Source organism: Oreochromis niloticus, linkage group LG17 (genome assembly GCF_001858045.2).
Source record: "Oreochromis niloticus isolate F11D_XX linkage group LG17, O_niloticus_UMD_NMBU, whole genome shotgun sequence".
NCBI lineage: Eukaryota > Metazoa > Chordata > Actinopteri > Cichliformes > Cichlidae > Oreochromis > Oreochromis niloticus.
In genome coordinates this window covers 12,380,747-12,398,938 of record NC_031981.2, presented here as the reverse complement: position 1 = coordinate 12,398,938, position 18,192 = coordinate 12,380,747, and the positions used below count along the sequence as shown (strand labels likewise).

General features: G+C 43.5%; 1 protein-coding gene across 2 annotated transcripts in view; it reads right to left on the bottom strand.

Annotated features, from left to right (window-relative positions):
* sema3aa (sema domain, immunoglobulin domain (Ig), short basic domain, secreted, (semaphorin) 3Aa) overlaps window positions 1-11,851 on the bottom strand; it is a 36,027-nt gene extending 24,176 nt beyond the window's left edge. Inside the window, exons 1-2 of one of the 2 annotated variants that reach the window (XM_005451613.4) lie at window positions 11,669-11,851; window positions 11,091-11,554 (exon numbers count right to left, since the gene is read on the bottom strand). In XM_005451613.4, coding sequence (XP_005451670.1) covers window positions 11,091-11,196 — 106 coding nt within the window. In that variant the 5' untranslated portion in view covers window positions 11,197-11,554; window positions 11,669-11,851. Of the gene's footprint in view, window positions 1-11,090 lie in introns of both variants that reach the window. The other variant, XM_013271210.3, reaches the window with a different exon arrangement.
* Window positions 11,852-18,192: the final 6,341 nt, after the last annotated feature.

Sequence of the window (18,192 nt, the reverse complement as noted above, 5' to 3'; positions counted from 1 at the left end):
ATTATTCATATCTTAAATCAGTCAGTACCAGTGAATGCTTTTTAATCAAAGCCATGTTTCAATGGCAGGAAAAAAGAACAAACAAACAGTTCTTCCCTATCTATGATAATGTTGTAGGATATTAAGGAGATTTCATGTTTCCTTAATTGTGTTTCCACACAAACACTTGCACGGACACATGTCAGTCAAGTATAGCGTGAGACATTTTAAGTGAACACAGCATGTCCCAATCAGGGACGCGGTTCAGACTGCTCAGCCGTGTGATTGGCTGAATAATTCATATGGAGTAAAGGCCAGGGGAGACACTTTGTGTAAGCAAGTATGTGCGGAGGTGTCCATGTATCTTTAAACGGGTTACTATGTTACATAAACGAGTTTGCGGCTGCACGTATACTACAGCACATGTGTGCAAAGCCATCATGTATAAACATATAATATGTGGTCAAGCTTAATGAAAACCAAAGACCTGGCATATCGGCTGAAGTCTAGCCAGTCAGTTAAAGTTTAATCAGCAAAGATGAGTCCCTTCCACTTTGCAGGGTCAGCTATCACAAGAGCAACAGTATTATATTAACAAAGAACAGCACTCCCACCCTGGGTTATCTCATCGTTTATGCTCGTGAACCTACTTGCCCGAAACAACCAAGAAAACCAATTTTTACGATTATGTAAAGTCAAAGGCAATTTTATTTAATTATCATTGTGAATAAAACTCTGTAACATCATTACATGGGAACAAAAATAAATATCCAATATGTCAACCATCATTTTGGCTTTTCACTGCATGCTGCTCCAAATTATAACAATAACAGTATCTACCTATCTATCTATCTATCTATCTGAAAACACGCACAAGAGTATACAGTCCAGTGGATTGTGATCCCCGTGCTCTCCTGACAAAGCTCTGATTGACGGGCTGCTATAGGAGCCATCTGTGCCCACTCACAATGTGTAAGATCTTAGACATCTGTGTCCACATAAAAAGTGGATTGATGGAAAGGGGATACGGAGGAAGTGGTGTGTCAACCAGCTCTGTGGATCGAGGGCTAGCCGGGTGGATGAGGGCTGTGAGAAGGAGCGGTCATCACCTAATAAAGACGCTCGCAGCTCATCTGTGTCAGTTGGATTTCGGTTTGAGGCTACCTTTGAGGTTGAGGAACCTGGAGGGGGTGGGTGAGGGCATGAATGGAGGTCTGTGGGAGTGAATTTGTGTGAAATTTTGTACTGTACCACACATGCGTTGAGCGCATGCGTGGGGGTTTCAGTGCGTGTAGGTATCTTTTCCTACGCGGGCCATTCCCTGCACACTGACATGCTGGCATTCATTTGCACACACTCGGCTGCCACGGGAAAATAAATCCACAGCGCTCAAGGAAGTCATTGTTTAACTTAAGAGCAATTTTCATAAACATTTTGTTATCATATGCTAACCAGTGGGGACCCACTTTTTTTCAGTTTACCAATAAGACATGATATAGCAGGGTCAGGAAATGAGTTTGAGAAGGGAAGTCAGGAAACGCTGTTTCCAGCCGACAGGACGCCAGAAGAGGTCTTCTTGTGTTTTCGCTATGGCGTAACGGAAAAAGTGATGGACGTGGCAGAAAGCCAAGCTGGGCATAAAAAAATGAGAATGAAATGGAAAAAAAAAAGATGAAAACAAAGGAAGAGAGGAAGAATAGACTTTCAAAAACAGCAAAATAACAAACCAGAGGACAAATGGCAGTTTCCTCATTGTGTGAATATGAGTTGAGTTAGAACTGCGGTCCAGTTGTCAGAATCTGAGGTCCTTCATGAAAAGTTTCCTCCAGATGGGCCAAAAAAAAAAAAAAAAATCACCGCACACATATTTCAACACGTGGTAATCTCTGACAAAGACAAGGTGGCCTGTGCGCACAAAAACACACAGAGAGGCTTTATCTGGGGCCGGGATCTACTGCGGTTTGGAAAATCGGAGGAACTGGGGCGTAAGCACCTAAGGACCTCCAACCTAAACACAGACACACTCGTTTGGAAATGGGAACAAGAGAAGATAGAGAGCACAAGGCACAGCTCATACAAAATATAGTAACCAAGCAAACGCTCACATAGTCAGCGGGCATATAGAACGAACACACACACACACACACACACACAACCACACACAACCACACAAAAGAAAAGCAGGTCTGACACGAATTCACAGCGCTCTAGTTTTTAAAATGCAAACACCTGCCACACCCTTAAACTTACATGCAGATATTGACCTAAATGTATACACCACATTAGTTCTCTCTGAACACAAACACACACACACACACATATGTATATACATATATATATTTATATATACACACACACACACATAGTCCAAGTTGTAATCCAATCAGAATTTGTGCTTATGCAGCACGAACTCGTGGAACAGTGAGCGCACTCAGCAGCTTCCACCTCCAGCACTCTCCCTTGCCCGGACCCCCGACACACACACAGACACACACACAGAAACACACTCTTGCTCATGTATGCGTTCATACAAAGCCACATGCCCCCTCACCACACACAGTCTGCTTACACTAGCCATTGAACACGGAAACGTTTAAACACATACTGGTGCATGCTTATACATTCCCCTCATTTCACACATGCACACACACAACTCAGTGTCTGTTCCTCACTGTCTCTTGTTACACACATCCTCTGTCTGCTGTCTTTCTCTCGCACATTTTCCTTTTGCAAAAGGCACAACGGCCGATGCGGACGGCTTCAGACAAATACGCCAAGGGCACACCTACACACGCAGATGCAAATATGCAGCCACACCGGAAATTCTGTGCCATCAGTGTATTCTTTTCCCTTTCAGATTAACACAAGAGTGAATGGCCATATATGCTGATCTACATTATTACACGTGTAGGCTACTAGACAGCCGTTATATGTCTTTGTTTTCATATTCAATCACTGCAAACAAATATTCAAGGACGCAGCTTGAAACAGGCAAATACAAGCAATTCATTCAAATAAATTACCATTTGCTCACCGTCATACTCCATTATGGAAAATAACCTGGCTCTTGTCTTAAAAAGCTAGAGGGGAAAAAAGCTACATTCAAAATTCAAGTGCAATTGTCTATGGAGTACTCTTCACTCCCCCATTCTCCAAACAGCCAGGCGTTTTAGACGCCTACATGCCACGCAATAGCAGAATAATGAAACCACATGAAAGAAAGGCGACGGGGCATTAAATTATGTTTATCTGAATGCGTGTATGTGAGGATGTGTGTGCTGTGCGACTGACACGAAACATAAAAGCCTGACAGAGGAAAACACTTGACTGGGAATCAACAGATGGATAATATTCCACTAAAACAATGTCGCTCTTTTTTAAAGTCTTTTTTCCCCCCTTGTTCATACGTCCAAGTGAATGCTCGTTTTATTCAACCACGTCCTGTTTATATCCTCCTTTTTCTTGTGCGGTGTGTGATTTAGACCTCATAGGTGCTGTTTCTGTGGATTCAACGAGTGTGTAAATCTAAGTATTACGAAAGACCTACTCCATTCACATGCACGCGGGGGGAAAAAATGGCAAGTGTTTATCAAGCTTAGCTTTGCAGAAGCAAAGGCGAACAGTACTATAATATCTCCAGCGGTTTGGTTTGGCATCTCAGCTCTTGAATGCTTTCTTTTCTCTCTGTGTGTGGTGCAGTGTACATTTTGCCTCTCTCGTGATGGCCTCGGCCACAAAACGCAGGTGTGAGGCAGAAAAAGAGGAGACAGCCGCCGCATGGAAATTTGCAGAGAGCTTTGCTTAACAAAGTGCTCAAACATTATCCTAAGCTCAAGGATATCCACACATGCCTTAAAAGTTCACCTCCCCTCTCGGTGTTCCTCCCTCCCTTTTCGCTCTCTTTCTAAGCACAGTAGCAGGTGTGGGTTGGTTTCCATGGCGACTGTCTGTATAACACAACCTGGACTGTTGGATTTCTCATTCAGGTGCAGCTGAGTGACAGCTCTGACAGGAAATGTGCTTCCTTACACACGGTGCCCCAAACTCTACAATTAAGAGGAACTCCCATGAGTGTTTTACTCTACAATAACGGAGCACGTGTGTGTGTGTGTGAATGAAGCCCCTGTTGATGGACTATTTACTACAGCCACACTAAATATGTCAGAAATTTGCTTTTGAAGCTACAGTGATGGTGCTTTGCAGGAAGAATGAGCATGTTTCCTTTGATTTCTACACAGTTTCAATAATAATTTTCTATTTTTTAACCAAAAGTGACTCACAGCCATAACTCATAGTCAAGTACCGTATCTTATGGGACATTTTAATACCATATTCTGTCCTGTGAATATGACTCAGTGTATGTGAAAACACAGAATATGCATCAGAGGCCCTAATAAGGAAAACGTGACCACAACCCAAACCGCACCGAATCTATATGAATAGTTTAAGTATGTGTTGAATTTCACCACACAGCCCATTCATCTTTTTCAACCCAAATGCTAGACTTCCTTGTCACCGTATGCCATGCCTGTTTTCCCTCGAGAGGGAGAGAGAAAAAGACAGAGCAAGGAGGAATACAGAATACAAGAGGACAGTATACTAGAAAATCTGACGGGAGTAAAAAAAACAGAGAGACTGAGAGAGAGAGCAACAGACAGAAACCTCTGTCAAATCGAGGATAATGACAAAACAGAGGCAGAAACCCGTAAAAAGCTCGTGTACAACAAAAGTGGTCAAATATGGAACCGTTTCATTAGCGTGTGTCTCCTCCTGTCATTGGACGGCTGGACCACAGACCAGGGCTACGACCACAGACGGCTCGAGGCCTGGCCGTGCCTACCGCACTCACACACCACTAAATGTTCACGGTATAATGAGGCTGCCCTGGTTCTTATTACTTTTAAGGAAAACACAGACGCACAAGGGAATCTAAACACTGACTTTTGTACGTAAGCAGTCACCCATCCAAACTTCTCGGAGTATGAACAAACTGGCAGAAATGGTTGTGTCTATCCAAGCACACATACGCGTAGACTCAAAAAAAAAAAAAAAAAAAAAATCACTCCTCTTGCAGAGCCACTGGTGCTATCACCAGGCAGTTTGATGGATGGACTTTGAGAGGAACCAGGCTGTGGTTATGGTGGTCATGTCTGGAGCCACTGCCTGTTAGTGCAGCCTGTCAGCTGTACAGTGTAGCTGAATGTCAGCTCTGCCATTTTATTACAAATTAATGAGGCACGGCCAGAAATCTGAACGTGACAGCAAACACACTGATGCGACACAAATCCACGGGCGAGGATGCACATTTCAGCTCCGTGCAGCATTTTTAGGGGGGGGGGGGTTTGTGCAAACAAATTAGGTTTTGTGTCAAAAACAAAGAAAAGGCAAGAATTATTGCTGTGTGCACTTTGTTAAAGGCAGTTCCACTGGAAAATGATAATGAAAGCAATTTAAACTGTCAAGACTAATATTGTCATAATGAAGCAATATGTTTTCAACCCCTCCTCATTATGTCTTATGCTGTTCCTGTTATTTATGACAGGAATAAAACAGCAAGTCTGAGGAAACGGGGGAAAAAATGACCTCACATTAAATTGAGTCTTAAATTAAAGTGATTTTTAAGGCGCTGTTATTTCAAGTTGACCTCTGATTTTGACAGTAAAACACTAAAATTGGTAGAGTCAGATTAAAATCGTTAACAGTGTCTATAATTTTTATAAATAGCCACTAATGCTTAGTAATATTAGCCTGTGTAAAAAATCATTACACACTCTACTTTCTCTTGACATTTTCTTGTTAGCCGCTCCCCTTTTATTCGTCTGTTGTCGGTCCCTCAGTCCGTCTTTCTGCAGAGATGTCCCCCTCATTTGTAACGCGACTCTGCTCAGATTGAACGGTGCACCCTTTCTCCATCTGACTGACAAGACTTAGCAGGTGGCGGGACCCATTCATACCCACGGTTCAGCAATCTGCACCATGCTGTAACCTAAGCCTACATCCCAAACACAGATGCAAAGACACGGGATATTTTTCCCGCGTGCATGCCCGTACTGTGTTTATGCACGCGGAGGCACAAAAAATGTACAGCGAACATACACAATTGCAGTGCGCACACATATTCATCTCCCGGCAAACACCAACTGCGCTGACGCTCCCTTCTATTGTGACATTTGAGTGCACATGCAGATTATTTTATTATGACAATTTAAAAAAGAAAATAGCTGATTAAAAATTGAAGCGATGGGAAGAAGACACATGCAACGGATGCTCATAGAAGTTGCAAATTACACGAAGGGTTCTGCTGTCTTCCTCCTGCATTATATTCTTATATATGCCACAGGATGAGATCAGCTGGTGCGGTATAAAAGCTCAGTGAAAACAGATTTGCTTTTTTCAGCGATTTGATGAATGGATTTTTGTTTTTGTTTCCCAAGTGGAGCTGGGTATCTGTGGGGCAAAGTGTGTCACATAAATACAAACATATGCACAAATTCATTCTGCCATCTTTAAACTTGTGGACTCGGGGTGGTGGGAGCTCACCAAACTCTGTGGTCAGGTTTGTGAGTCAGGGGAAGGAAAAGTAATATATTCCGATGTAACACAGGGGCATAGTTGAAAACCAAACCAGTGCAAAACATTGGTTTATACTATTGGAATGTGGCTGTGTGGGAGAAAAGATGAGGGCAGTTCAGTGTGTGTGGGTGTGTGTGTGTCCAAAAAGAGTTGAAAAGAAGGATAGCCAAAAGATATGTATCAAGTGAGCTGCAATCAAAGAGACGGGAAAGGGAGACGAACATAAAAAAATTATAAACACACACACACACACAGAGCTTGCTTGAAGATTGTACTTAGGGTCTGCGGTGTTGTGGTTCCTCAACTGAAGCGACTGAGCCGCAGGAGAGGGAGGAGGGTTAGGGAGAAAAGGACGATGAGAAAGAGAGAAAGAGAGAGACGAAGGCAGGCATCTCCAAAGTTGGCGCGTTGTACGAACACCTTATAATTATCTACATCCGCTCTGTCAGCCCCAGCCCGCAAGAACGGACAGATACAGCAGCGAGAAGCTGAGAGCGAGACACCCAGATGCTCATTCACATATCAAAGAATAAATAGAAAAAACACCCACTGATGAACCCAACGCACATGCAAACACCCGCAAACATACAAACAGGCGCATATTTTCACAGGCGAGCAGGCACGCCCACACACAAGCACACATGGACGCACAGACAGGCTTATTATGGGGGCTGAGTCCAGACTGACTGCGTTGAGTGCGGTTCCACACCAAGTGTCTATTTTGAAGGGTTGTGAGCCAACTCCAGATTCCCCGGCTCCTCATCAGCTCCACCCATCGAGCCAGCGTGGGGCGTCTGTGATGGCGCTGAGAGGTCATACCTAGGCTCCATAATCAAACACCCTGAGAGTATTTATCAGGTTGTTTGATGGGACATTTTAAAGTTTTTTAAGTCTCGCTTTTCATTTGATTATAAGACCGACACACTGGGTCTTGGTGGGAGTTTCACAGAAAGGCCCCTCGTGCTGCATGCACCTCAGATGACCTTTAGGGGTCAGTCTTCCTCCTGATGGCTACTAACACAGTAAGGGAGAGTGCTGTACATTGATTGGTCAGGAATGTGTGTGCAGGTATGCATTGATCCATGGGAGTGTATCCGTGTTTTCTCCTTGTGATTCGCATGCATGATGTATTGCAGTGGTGCAACAGGACTGTGGAGCAGTCGCAGTTCATTCTAAAGTGATGATTTCCACATGTGCTGCACAAAAACTCAAGGTGGTAATGACTCACTTTGAGTCAGCCTCTCCTTTTTCTTTTGCTTTACAACATTACACACACAGCGTTAAACTCTTCTTCACGCAAGCAGAACTGTGATGAGATGGTATCAACACGTTCCACATATTTAAGCAAGATCATTTGAACTTGGACTTGAGTTTCACCTTACGCCTTCCTTGCTTGTGTTACTACTTCAAGGCGACGTAAGTAAGCGCTATTTCGGTCTCAAGGAGACGAGAAAATCATTAACTCTTGTGATCAGCGTCCCGTCCCCACAGAGCACGATCCCTTTTTTGCTGAACGTCTAACTGACCCCGCAGGGAAATCATTTACTCCACGCTTGCCCTGCCAGCCGTCCCATGAGAGGTCATTTTATCTACCTGTCTCCCATTTCTCAGTCGCTCTCCGTCACAAACTGCTCACTCTGCAATCTTCTGCCTGTCCTTTCCAGAAGAAGAAAATCACTCCGTCTTGTGTGACTATCGGCCCCTGGAGGCGTGTCATCAGTGCTCATTTGAGAATGATTTCATGGGCCCCTGCTCACATGCTCTGTGTTTATATGACTGCCACAAATAACAAACCTTGCTAGTTCTTGTGGCTGTCCTATGCCTGGGAGTCTCTCCTTCACTCTCGGCTCTCGAGCTGGACTTTTTGCTCGGTGCTTGCCCGACTGTCCTTCCCAGGAGCTTTCCTCCTCGCTGTTTATTTGACTTAATTACTAAGCTGGATTTGCATGGGGAGAAGGGATGAGCGACACTACACTCGAAGCCCGGCCTCCCATCCTTTTGCGTCATCAACTGTACGCCTGCCAGCTCTTCCTTTATTAAACGCGAATCTCATCTCCTCCACCATTTCTACCAGCGTCCTCCCTTTCCTCCCTCCATCCGTCACAATGTGGGTGTGAACTGCGAATTGTCTCCTGACAGACATCAAGAGAGCCATCAAACACCTGTGGGCCCGAGACACAGGCGCAGATGCTGGCGAGCGGTGACACACAAAGAGAGCGGCGCACGATACGCTCTCATGCCTTTACACCCCACGCCCGCTCGCGCTGTGACATGCACAACGGCGCAAGCCAACAGCAGAATGCAATCACGCATAATTATAGAAACACTGATGCAACGGCACAATAAAAGAAACTTATCTGTGAGCTCATGCATATGCGCGCGGGCACATGCACATGCACACAACCAGGTGTCTAATTATATGGGGACACGCAAGACCTGACACATTTGCGCCACACACACACACACACACACTCGCATGCAGAGACACCACTTACAGTCTAAGGGGAGGAAATCACAAGAGAGGGTGTTGAGTTCTCACACCAAGATGTGGCAAGAACATTCGCACACATACATAAACAACAAAGCTTTGATGCACTTTTAGCAAAAAAAAAAAAAAAAAATCCATAAAAGTACGTCTAGCGTGACAGGCTTCCCGAGCAGACCTGCTCTCACTCGTCCATCACTCACACAGTCAGTCAATGCAGACTTTGATGGTTGATGACATATCTCTTGTCTAGTGCTGTTGTCAGCAACATGTTCACTTGTCAGACTGAACAGTGAAGAGGATCACAAAAAGGGGGCAGGAGGGAACTATATTCACATTCTTTAAACAGATGGCTGGGCAAAGAAGGGATGACATCGTCTCATCATGCCTAGAGGCTTGGCTTCGTGTGAACTGAAGAGATGGAGCCCAGGGAATACACGACTTGCAGCAGGTGAGTTCAAGAATGATGCTTCCCAGATTTATTCAGCTCATGTGGAAAATGCATGTCATCACCCTTTGAAATCCCATATGATGATGGCACTCTTAAAGCTTTATTTTTCTTTTTTAGAATTTTAAATGCTATTTCACACAGATTTTATTTTGGATTTAAAACACATACAATCATACACATTTGGAAGTTGAAAGGGTGATAAATGAAAAAATACTACTCCCAAATTACAACGTGCATGTCATATGGCAGGCCTCTAAACATAAGTTATAGTAAAGGTTTTGTCTAAAGATAGAGAATGAATTTGTGACAAACATCATATTCACCCTCCTCAAGCCCAAAATGTGATTTTCCCTCAACTTGGACTGAAATCATGTGAGGAGCAAAAGCTCTGGGTGACAGACGAAGCGCACACGCGTACTTTTCAACCGCACGCTCGTGTTTTCGGCTGCAACCCGACGGCAAATCAGCCTGTTCGTAAATTTTCAGAGGGCACGTCTTACGAGGGAAACGGGACGAAAATAAAGAATTGAGAGACCACACTCCCAGGCATATACTTTCGGTCATGTTTTAGGACAAAGAACCACAATAGCCTTCCCTCACTGACATTAAAAAGCAGAAAAAAAAATATGCCAAAAATGTTGCCAGTTATTTCTAGCTGCGATGAAAAGTCTGCTATTACAAAGAGCCTGATTTAGTGTAGGGTGTGAGAGAGGAGACGAGACACAGAAAGAGAGAGAGAGAGAGAAAGAGGGAGGAGGAGAGGAAGAACCGGCGCTCCGCAGTCTCCCCTCAAAATAACACACAAGGAGAGAGAATAACATGTTTGCTATATACGTCAAAAACTTACATGTGGACGATGTAAAACAAACAAAAAAGGAAGATGAAAAAAAGGAGAAAACTAATGAATTTCTCTTTACTCTCTACCATTAATGTATGTTCTAGTGCAATAGGTGATTTAATACACACACACACACACTCCAACTGTTGGATCCGTACAGGATACAGTAATGTGAAGTAGAGAAATCTACCTGGCCCCATAAAGAGGGGCTCTGTGTCACAACCAAAGCAGATCTCCTTCTTTTTTTCAGGAGTTTTTGGGACAGAAGCCATTAAAACAGAGGCTCTACTGCCCGTGCAGAGCACTTAACAGGGCTGTACAGTACTAGCACAAGGGGACAGCACAAGGGAAAATTGGTACAGGGGCCAATATATACATTTAACTTCAGGCAAGAGCCGTTCACAGCATATGGAACCAATTTGACTATTTGTAAGTAGAATAGTGACAGACAGAACTGGCCAGAAAGAAGGGGTGAGTTAATGGGAGTGAGGAAGACAGTAGGTTAAGGAGAGAGTTAGATCATGTATGCTGACCAAGAGGGAGAAAGAGTGAATGAGACAGACACAGAGGCAGAAATAGATCCACAGAAATAGAGGAGGAAAAAGCCATACTCAACATGAGGAAGAATAGATGAAAAGCAAAGCATAAAAGAGAACCCATGGGCAAGAAAAATAAACTGGACAGGCTAGTGTTGGCTAAAAGCACCAGCTACTACGGTGAGCCTATATAACCTGGAGCCAGGGGAGAATGGAGAATGGGCTTACCCTTGTATGACAGCTTTAGTCTGGGTACGTTGTGCTTTGGATTAACTCCTCTTCCCGGCTGCACCGCCCCACACAGCAGCACTACAATCCCAAGAAGGTATTCCATGGTGCTGGAGTGCTGCTGGCTGGCCTCCAGACCAGGGGGGCACTCACAGCCCGACCAGTGCCCTGAGAAGAGTGCCTTCCACTGGGGTACACCAAGCTTGGAGAGTCCCCACACTCAAGCCCGGAAAGTAGAGATTCCAGGGAGAGGGGTGAAAAATCCTGGTTGTGCTCCCCAGCTCAGAGTGCAGACTGTGGAGGGAGACTTCTGTAGTGTGAAGTCGGTAGTGGTGGTGGGGTGCTGCTCACATGGCTCCCCGTGTGGAGGTCCAGGCAAGATAGTCCCCCGGGCTGATCTGTCCTCCCCCAGGTGAAGGCGCAGCAGCGCTTCAGCTTGGTGCGACTTAGATGAGAGGTAGATGCTGTGTAAAGGTAAATCAGAACACTTATCCACAACAGTAAGGCTATCCTGTCCTAGAGATTTAAAAAAATAGATATATCTCTTTCTGCCTTCTTCTCTTTGAGCAGACACTCACAACAACCCTCTAATCCTTGTGTGCAGCTCCACCAGACTGCGAGAGAGAGAGAGGGAGAAAGAGAGAGAGAGCTACACCATCCACAGAAGGGGAGGGGAAGGAGAGCAGCGAGAAAGAGAGCAACAGAGAGAGAGAGGAGAGAGAGAGAGAGGAGGGCGCTATGACTTGAACGAAATGATGAAGCCAGTGTAGTGGATAGAAGTATTGTGAATGGTTAGGTTTTTATAGTTTCCAGTCATCCCTCCCAATTTCCTGATTTTTAACTTTTGTTTTATCATTCGTCATCAGTTCCTCTCTAATGCTGTTCTAACGACTTACTTTAAAACTCATATGCTTTCAGTTTTTCACCCAGTCTTTCTCTCTGGCCACGTAACTCACAGCTTGATCTCAGGTTGTAACGATTAGCAAGGAGAGTAAATACTTTCACACAAAAGAGCGTGACTTTAATTTGAAAACTCCAAATAAATACAACTGACAGAGCCGACATAGATGTTTGAGTTTCTATATAGCCGTAGAGGAAGGGTTTTTTTTTTTTTTCATTTGCTTGCTTCAAATTTTCTGATTATTTTAAATTATTAAATTAATTTACTTATTAATTAAAATTATTTTTTTAAGAATACTTTAAATAAAGGTCTTAGACATGAAATACATTACTGTCTACATGTTTATGTTCTCGGTTGAAATCTGGAAATTTTTATTATAATAATAATAAAAAAAGTTAATCATTGGCCAAATTTTTAGGTGAAATAGTGAAAAAAAAGGCACCTTTTATGAAATTATTGTTTAAGTAATGTGTGATTTATTTTGTTTTTTTTAGACTAACAGACATCATGCACATGTTTATGATTTTTTACGATCTTCTAACACATTATATATCTTTTATTGCAGCTGTTTCAGGGTGCTGTCAGGATGTGTGATTATACGCCCAATAAAAATTCCCAAAACACACCGTTTTCTTGTTTGTTTTCTTGGTTCGCACTGTTTCCTCGCAGCAAGGAGGTCCTGGGTTCAAATCCACCGGTCGACTGGGGACTGTCTTGGTGGAGTTTGCATGTTCTTCACCCCACGGCTGTGTGGATTTTCTCCTGGTACTCCAGCCTCCTTCACAGTCCAAGCCATGCATGGGGTTGGCGATTCTAAACTGGCCGCAGGTGTGAATTTTAGCCCTGTGACCTGTCCAGGCTGTATCCTGCTTCTTAGCCTACGGTAGCACTTATGCAAGTGAAGTGGACAAGCAGAATAAGAACAAGCAGAACCTAACCAATAATATGGGTGGAATTAAATACATACAGGGGAGAAAGTCTGATAAAAAGTCTTGCATTATTTTATTCAAGGTGAAACTTTTGACTTTTTTTAGGTTTTTATTTATTTATTTATTTTTAATTTGAAACTTTCAGTATGAAGATGGTGGTGCTAGAAAAAGTATCAGACATGAGAGTCTAAATTCCTTACTAACAATATTTATTCATGCTAAGACTATGCTTGGCCCCAAATGTTATTACTGTCCGATATACTTCTTTGAATTGCAATATTTTATTCATAAATGTTTCCACGCACACGGAGAACGTAGCGCTCCAGCGTGTTTTCGACTTATCCAGATTGTTAAAGGGAACACATGCTGGTAGTTAACCTGCATAGTCTGAGAGGGATCCTGTCTCTGCTAAAGTCATTCACATCAGCGAGGCAGGTCAACAACACCCCCCTCCTCTTAACCCCCGCCGGCCCCCGCAGGTGCTGGTGTGTGTGAGAAAGAGGGGGCACCTCCTGTTTCCTCTGAGGGGTGACATAGCAGTGGTGAGGTGATAAAAGCTTTGATAAACAGGAGTGCTGATGTGTCAACTCACACACCTCAAGACACTAAAGGAAAACAACCTGAGAACCGGGCCGGTGTAAGTATAAGTCTGCGCGGTGAGTGTGTTGTAGTATGAGGGCGCCCCTATACGCCAGCACTCCCACCAGTGTGTTTGTGTTTTGAGGCTTTTGTTGCTGTATCATAAAGCAAATCTGATCTGTGTATCTGTCTGTCTGTAAGATTTTAGCATAAGCTTTGGTATCATTTGCCCCCCTCCAAACAAAAGAAAGTGTTGTTTGTGGTATCTGCCTCTTTCAAGAAGGTTATTTCCAGTTTATTACAACTTGTATTACATTTTTGGAGTTTCAAACATCTTCTATTTACTAAAGTATTCTTTAAGCGAGTGTTTCTGAAGGTGGAGCCTACAGACTGGGTTTTAACATCTACAGACTGGGTAGAAAAAGTTGTACCTTTGTGTACATACATCTTGTGCATCATCTTGTTTTCTGACCTGTCTGACTTTTAAACCTCGGGGTTATTGGTCTTCTTTAAGCACCAATATTACCACAACTTTAACAGTTTAATGTATTAAAGCTATGGCGATAAGCAGTTTTCCTTAAAACCCCTCCCCTTTTATGATGCTCAGGGAACTGACCTGTTGATTTAAATGATAAAGTTATTTATTTTTTGTACATGTACAATCCTTATTTCTGTCTTAGTGGGTGTAATTGAGTCTTGATGCGCATCCTTGTTCCATTATGCATTCACTTCCACCACTGTGGTGTCCCTGGCTTCGTATCTCATCACCCCTTTAGTCCAAACAGCCTTTTTAGCTGTTTACCCACAACAAAAAGATGTGTGGACAGACACGTGAAAGTACCCTCTCCCGTCTCACTCAGCTCGTCTCCATCGACCTCGGCCTCTCTCCTCTGCCCCGATCCGCCACCTTCCTTCCATTTATCTGCATTAGGCAAACTAATAGCGGCGCAGCTACCTGCATCGATCCTCACCGCTGGAGTGAGATGTGCTGGAACACGCCTTTATGGGTTGCCCTTTAGGGAGTGCAGCAACAGTCTGACCTATCATTGCAGATCTATTTGCGACACCCCCCTGGCACGCCGGCAGCCGGAGCGGCCCTGAGTAATGACGACTTAATAAATGGTGACACGCCGTTGGCGGCGGAATGAGATGCCCATTGACAAGGAGCTTCCACAGGCTTTCAGCGCCTGATGGTAAAAATAGAAGAGGACACGAGACACCCTGCTTATGAGGACACCGCAGATAGGAGAGCGGCGTCAGGCTGCTGTGTGCGCGGCGAGTGTCAATGTGCTGTTACTGATATGACGGTGTATCTTCATCCGGTGGTATGGAAACCGCTGTTAATGCCTTGTGTGCGCGTTAGAGAAAATGATTATGGTAAGATGATCCCAGATGTCTGTTTTAAAGAGAACATCGGAAATGTCCCACCCAGTACTTCGCACACACCGCCCTCTGACCTCTTCTCTTCTTTAGCACACACCTAAAACGTTCCTGCTCATATCCTAACTGACCCCAAGTTCCTGAGGCCATTGCCACCAAAAGCAACACCGCAAAACTCCTCGCTGTCCCGATAAATGACATTTCAAGTTCAAGGTACGGCCAACCATCATTTCCTTGATACTGCCGGGGTTCCTCTTCTTGTTCACTTCCTATTCCCAAACACCCACACCCACTCTATGTTAACAAAGGTCACACAGCAGCCCCTTACTCAGCAAATGACATATCCAGGAAATGAGAGGAAAAGGTCAGGATAGATAGGAGGAAGGATAGAGGAAGAACAGTAGTATGTCGTGGGAGTTACGAGAGCGGCATCTCCTTGCGTGCGTGTGTTAGAGAACAGCTAACCAAGGCCCTAATGTTGCTTATTTGGCAAGCAAAAGAAGGATACTAGGGTCAGTGTGGTGTATGTTTTTCATAGACGCACATATGTGCGTGGGACGGGAAGGAAAGGGGTGATCATGTAACACCTTAAAAGATACAGTAACTTGACAAGTTGAGAAAGGAAACTGTAAAATATCAGCTATAGTAATCATGACAGTATTTACTGCAAAGGGAAGGAGAAGGAAAGAGTAAGTTAAGACTGATTTCTTTGCAACTGCGTGCCTTTCCATCACACACATTTTGTTGTAAAAAGGAAAATCCCTTAATATGTCACCACCAGTTGCGCAAATGCTATGTCACAATTAAGCATTTGCCTGAGCATGTAGCAGTCTATGGGAAAGCAAGCAAAAAAAAACAAAACATCTGTGTGGACAATCATCATTGGAACTCGGTAAATGTATATTTCTCTGTCAGAAGTTTACAAAGAGCTATATATCAAAGTAGATGAAGCCTGAAAGTGTTTTTCCGTAACCATGTGAAAGAGTTTTAATATTAGGGTCTCTAATATTTCTCAAATCCGGAGAAAGAGAACATTTTTGAAGGAAAAGCAGCTGAAGTGGGACAGAAATAAGCCATTATGTGACCCCTTGCTAAGCCTTTTAAAAGGAAAAATAAAAAAATATAAATAAATCACAAAACATATAAAATCATCCTCTTAATTTACTGGCTCCCCAGTCAACACCTGTTTCTGCTCTCACATGCTCTTTTAGCTCTGCTCTTTTGCTCGTCAAACAAAGTGGTGGTTTCATTAAAAATCAATTCTAGAGCTCATTAACAATGCTTACTCTCCCCCAGAAGAGCCTCCAACTCTGGTGGAGGGAAATGGGAGGTTTCCCTCCATTTCATCGCTTCTCGAAAGGTCAGAGGTCGTCCTTCAGGTTTACAATGTGGGTCACGCAACCCCATCGTGTGCATGACAGAACTTGGGTAATCTCTTTTAGCGAGAAGCTCCGCCGACGCATACTGACACGCGGTTTCGCATGGTGTTTCCGCATCCACTCAAGACAAGGACGGGAATCAGAGCGCAAATAAACAAAAGTGGAACCACATTGCATGAGGGGAAAGCTGTAACATCTGTTGCAGTGAGGGAGGGATGGATGAAGGCAAGCTGTTGGGTGTATTTATTCATCGCTGATACATTTCAATCCATCTTCTGGTCTCCTGTGGAGCTCTGACTCACACAGATGTGTCCACCCCATACATCTGATGACGGTGGTACGAGGGATATCAGGAACCGTTTACAGGAAGGAAGGAAGGAAATTTGACTGAAGTGTCATACTGATTCATAAAAAACTGGATTATTTCCTGCGCAATACTGCTGACGTTCACATGGGAGGGGGCGATGTGGAGGAGTTGTTTTCTCCGACATTAACAGGCTTGCACTTGTTGAGCCACAATTTGATGATGTCACAAGTGTAATCTGTCCTTCTCGGTAATTTCAGTTCGACTTAAAAGAAAAAAAGAATTATGTTTAGTTCTTGAGCAACCTTCAGCTCTGGGGTGAAAGACTTCTTGCAACTTGGTTGGTTCCAGAGAAAGCTCATCATGCAGCATCACTGATGCGGAAAAGACCAATAGAAACCTTAAAGCGAGGGGGGAGTGGACTAATCCAGGACCTAAAGGATTCCTTTAAATTGTATGTATATGTAAATGCAAAACACTCGCATTTCTGAATGAGGGTTTGTTGGGGGAGGACTTAAGTCTGCAGTTGGGCTGAGACAACAGCGTAGAAGCTCATTATTCCCTGTGTGTAGTTAAATCAGGGAGCTTATAGGCCTCTAAGAACTCTCTCACCCCTTCCTCCCATCTCCACCCAGAGTCAAAGTGAATAGGGGCTGTGACAGATCTCCTCAAAGAGCATTAACTTCTCTTCTAGGTCGGTGAAATTAAACCGAGTGGCAAGAATTTTGTGCGGAAGTAACGATGACACAAAAAGCATCAGAGTGGAACCCTGTTCATGCCCTGTCGGCTCAGAGATTAAGTTTTATCCTAATAGCATTTGTTTTGCCATCTGTTAATAAAGTTTGACAAATAAATCAAAAATTTAACTCAAGATGGTTGGTTAGACAAATCAAATGTCTAAAACTGTTATCTTGCTATAACGATCATAGCATATGTGTGTATGTCTGTAACAGGTGGGCCAATCTGATTGAAACTTTCCACGGAGATCCTCACACACACAGTAACTATTAACATCTATACCTATGTTTTTTAATCATTTATTATAACTCACAATTATTTTTGATTTTTTAAAATACATTATGTTTATTTCAGTATCGCTGTGTTTGTTTCATATGTCACGTTCTCAACGTACGTCGCCCGTATGTAATCTAACACTCACTAAAATTTGTATCCGTGACGGAATTTTGTTTGAGTCACCACTAAATACAGAATGAAAAACTTGTGCCGCAGGCCCGATATGCCTAATTTAAAACACTAGCACACACACAGGCGACTGTGCAGCTTACAGGTTTTGCCTTTAGCTTTTACACGACAAGTTTCCCCAACTGTAGTGCAAAGTAAAAGGAGGCTAAAGTTACACAGTTCTGGCCTTATTCACGTGATGGAAATCTGAAATAAGCTTTTTGCTTTTTGACAAGGAGAGACTCGAAGCCTGAAAGACAAGTTGTCTTATCTGTCATGGTCACAGAATTCAGTCAGAACACTGTGTAATAAAAGATAACGTGTTATATCTGAAAGATTACATGGAGACAGAATAAAAAAAATACGGAGCCTTCCCTTTATTAAGGTCATCTTGACACAGACAAGAAGAAGAATCTTAAAATTGTCCATCACATGCAATAATCAGGTT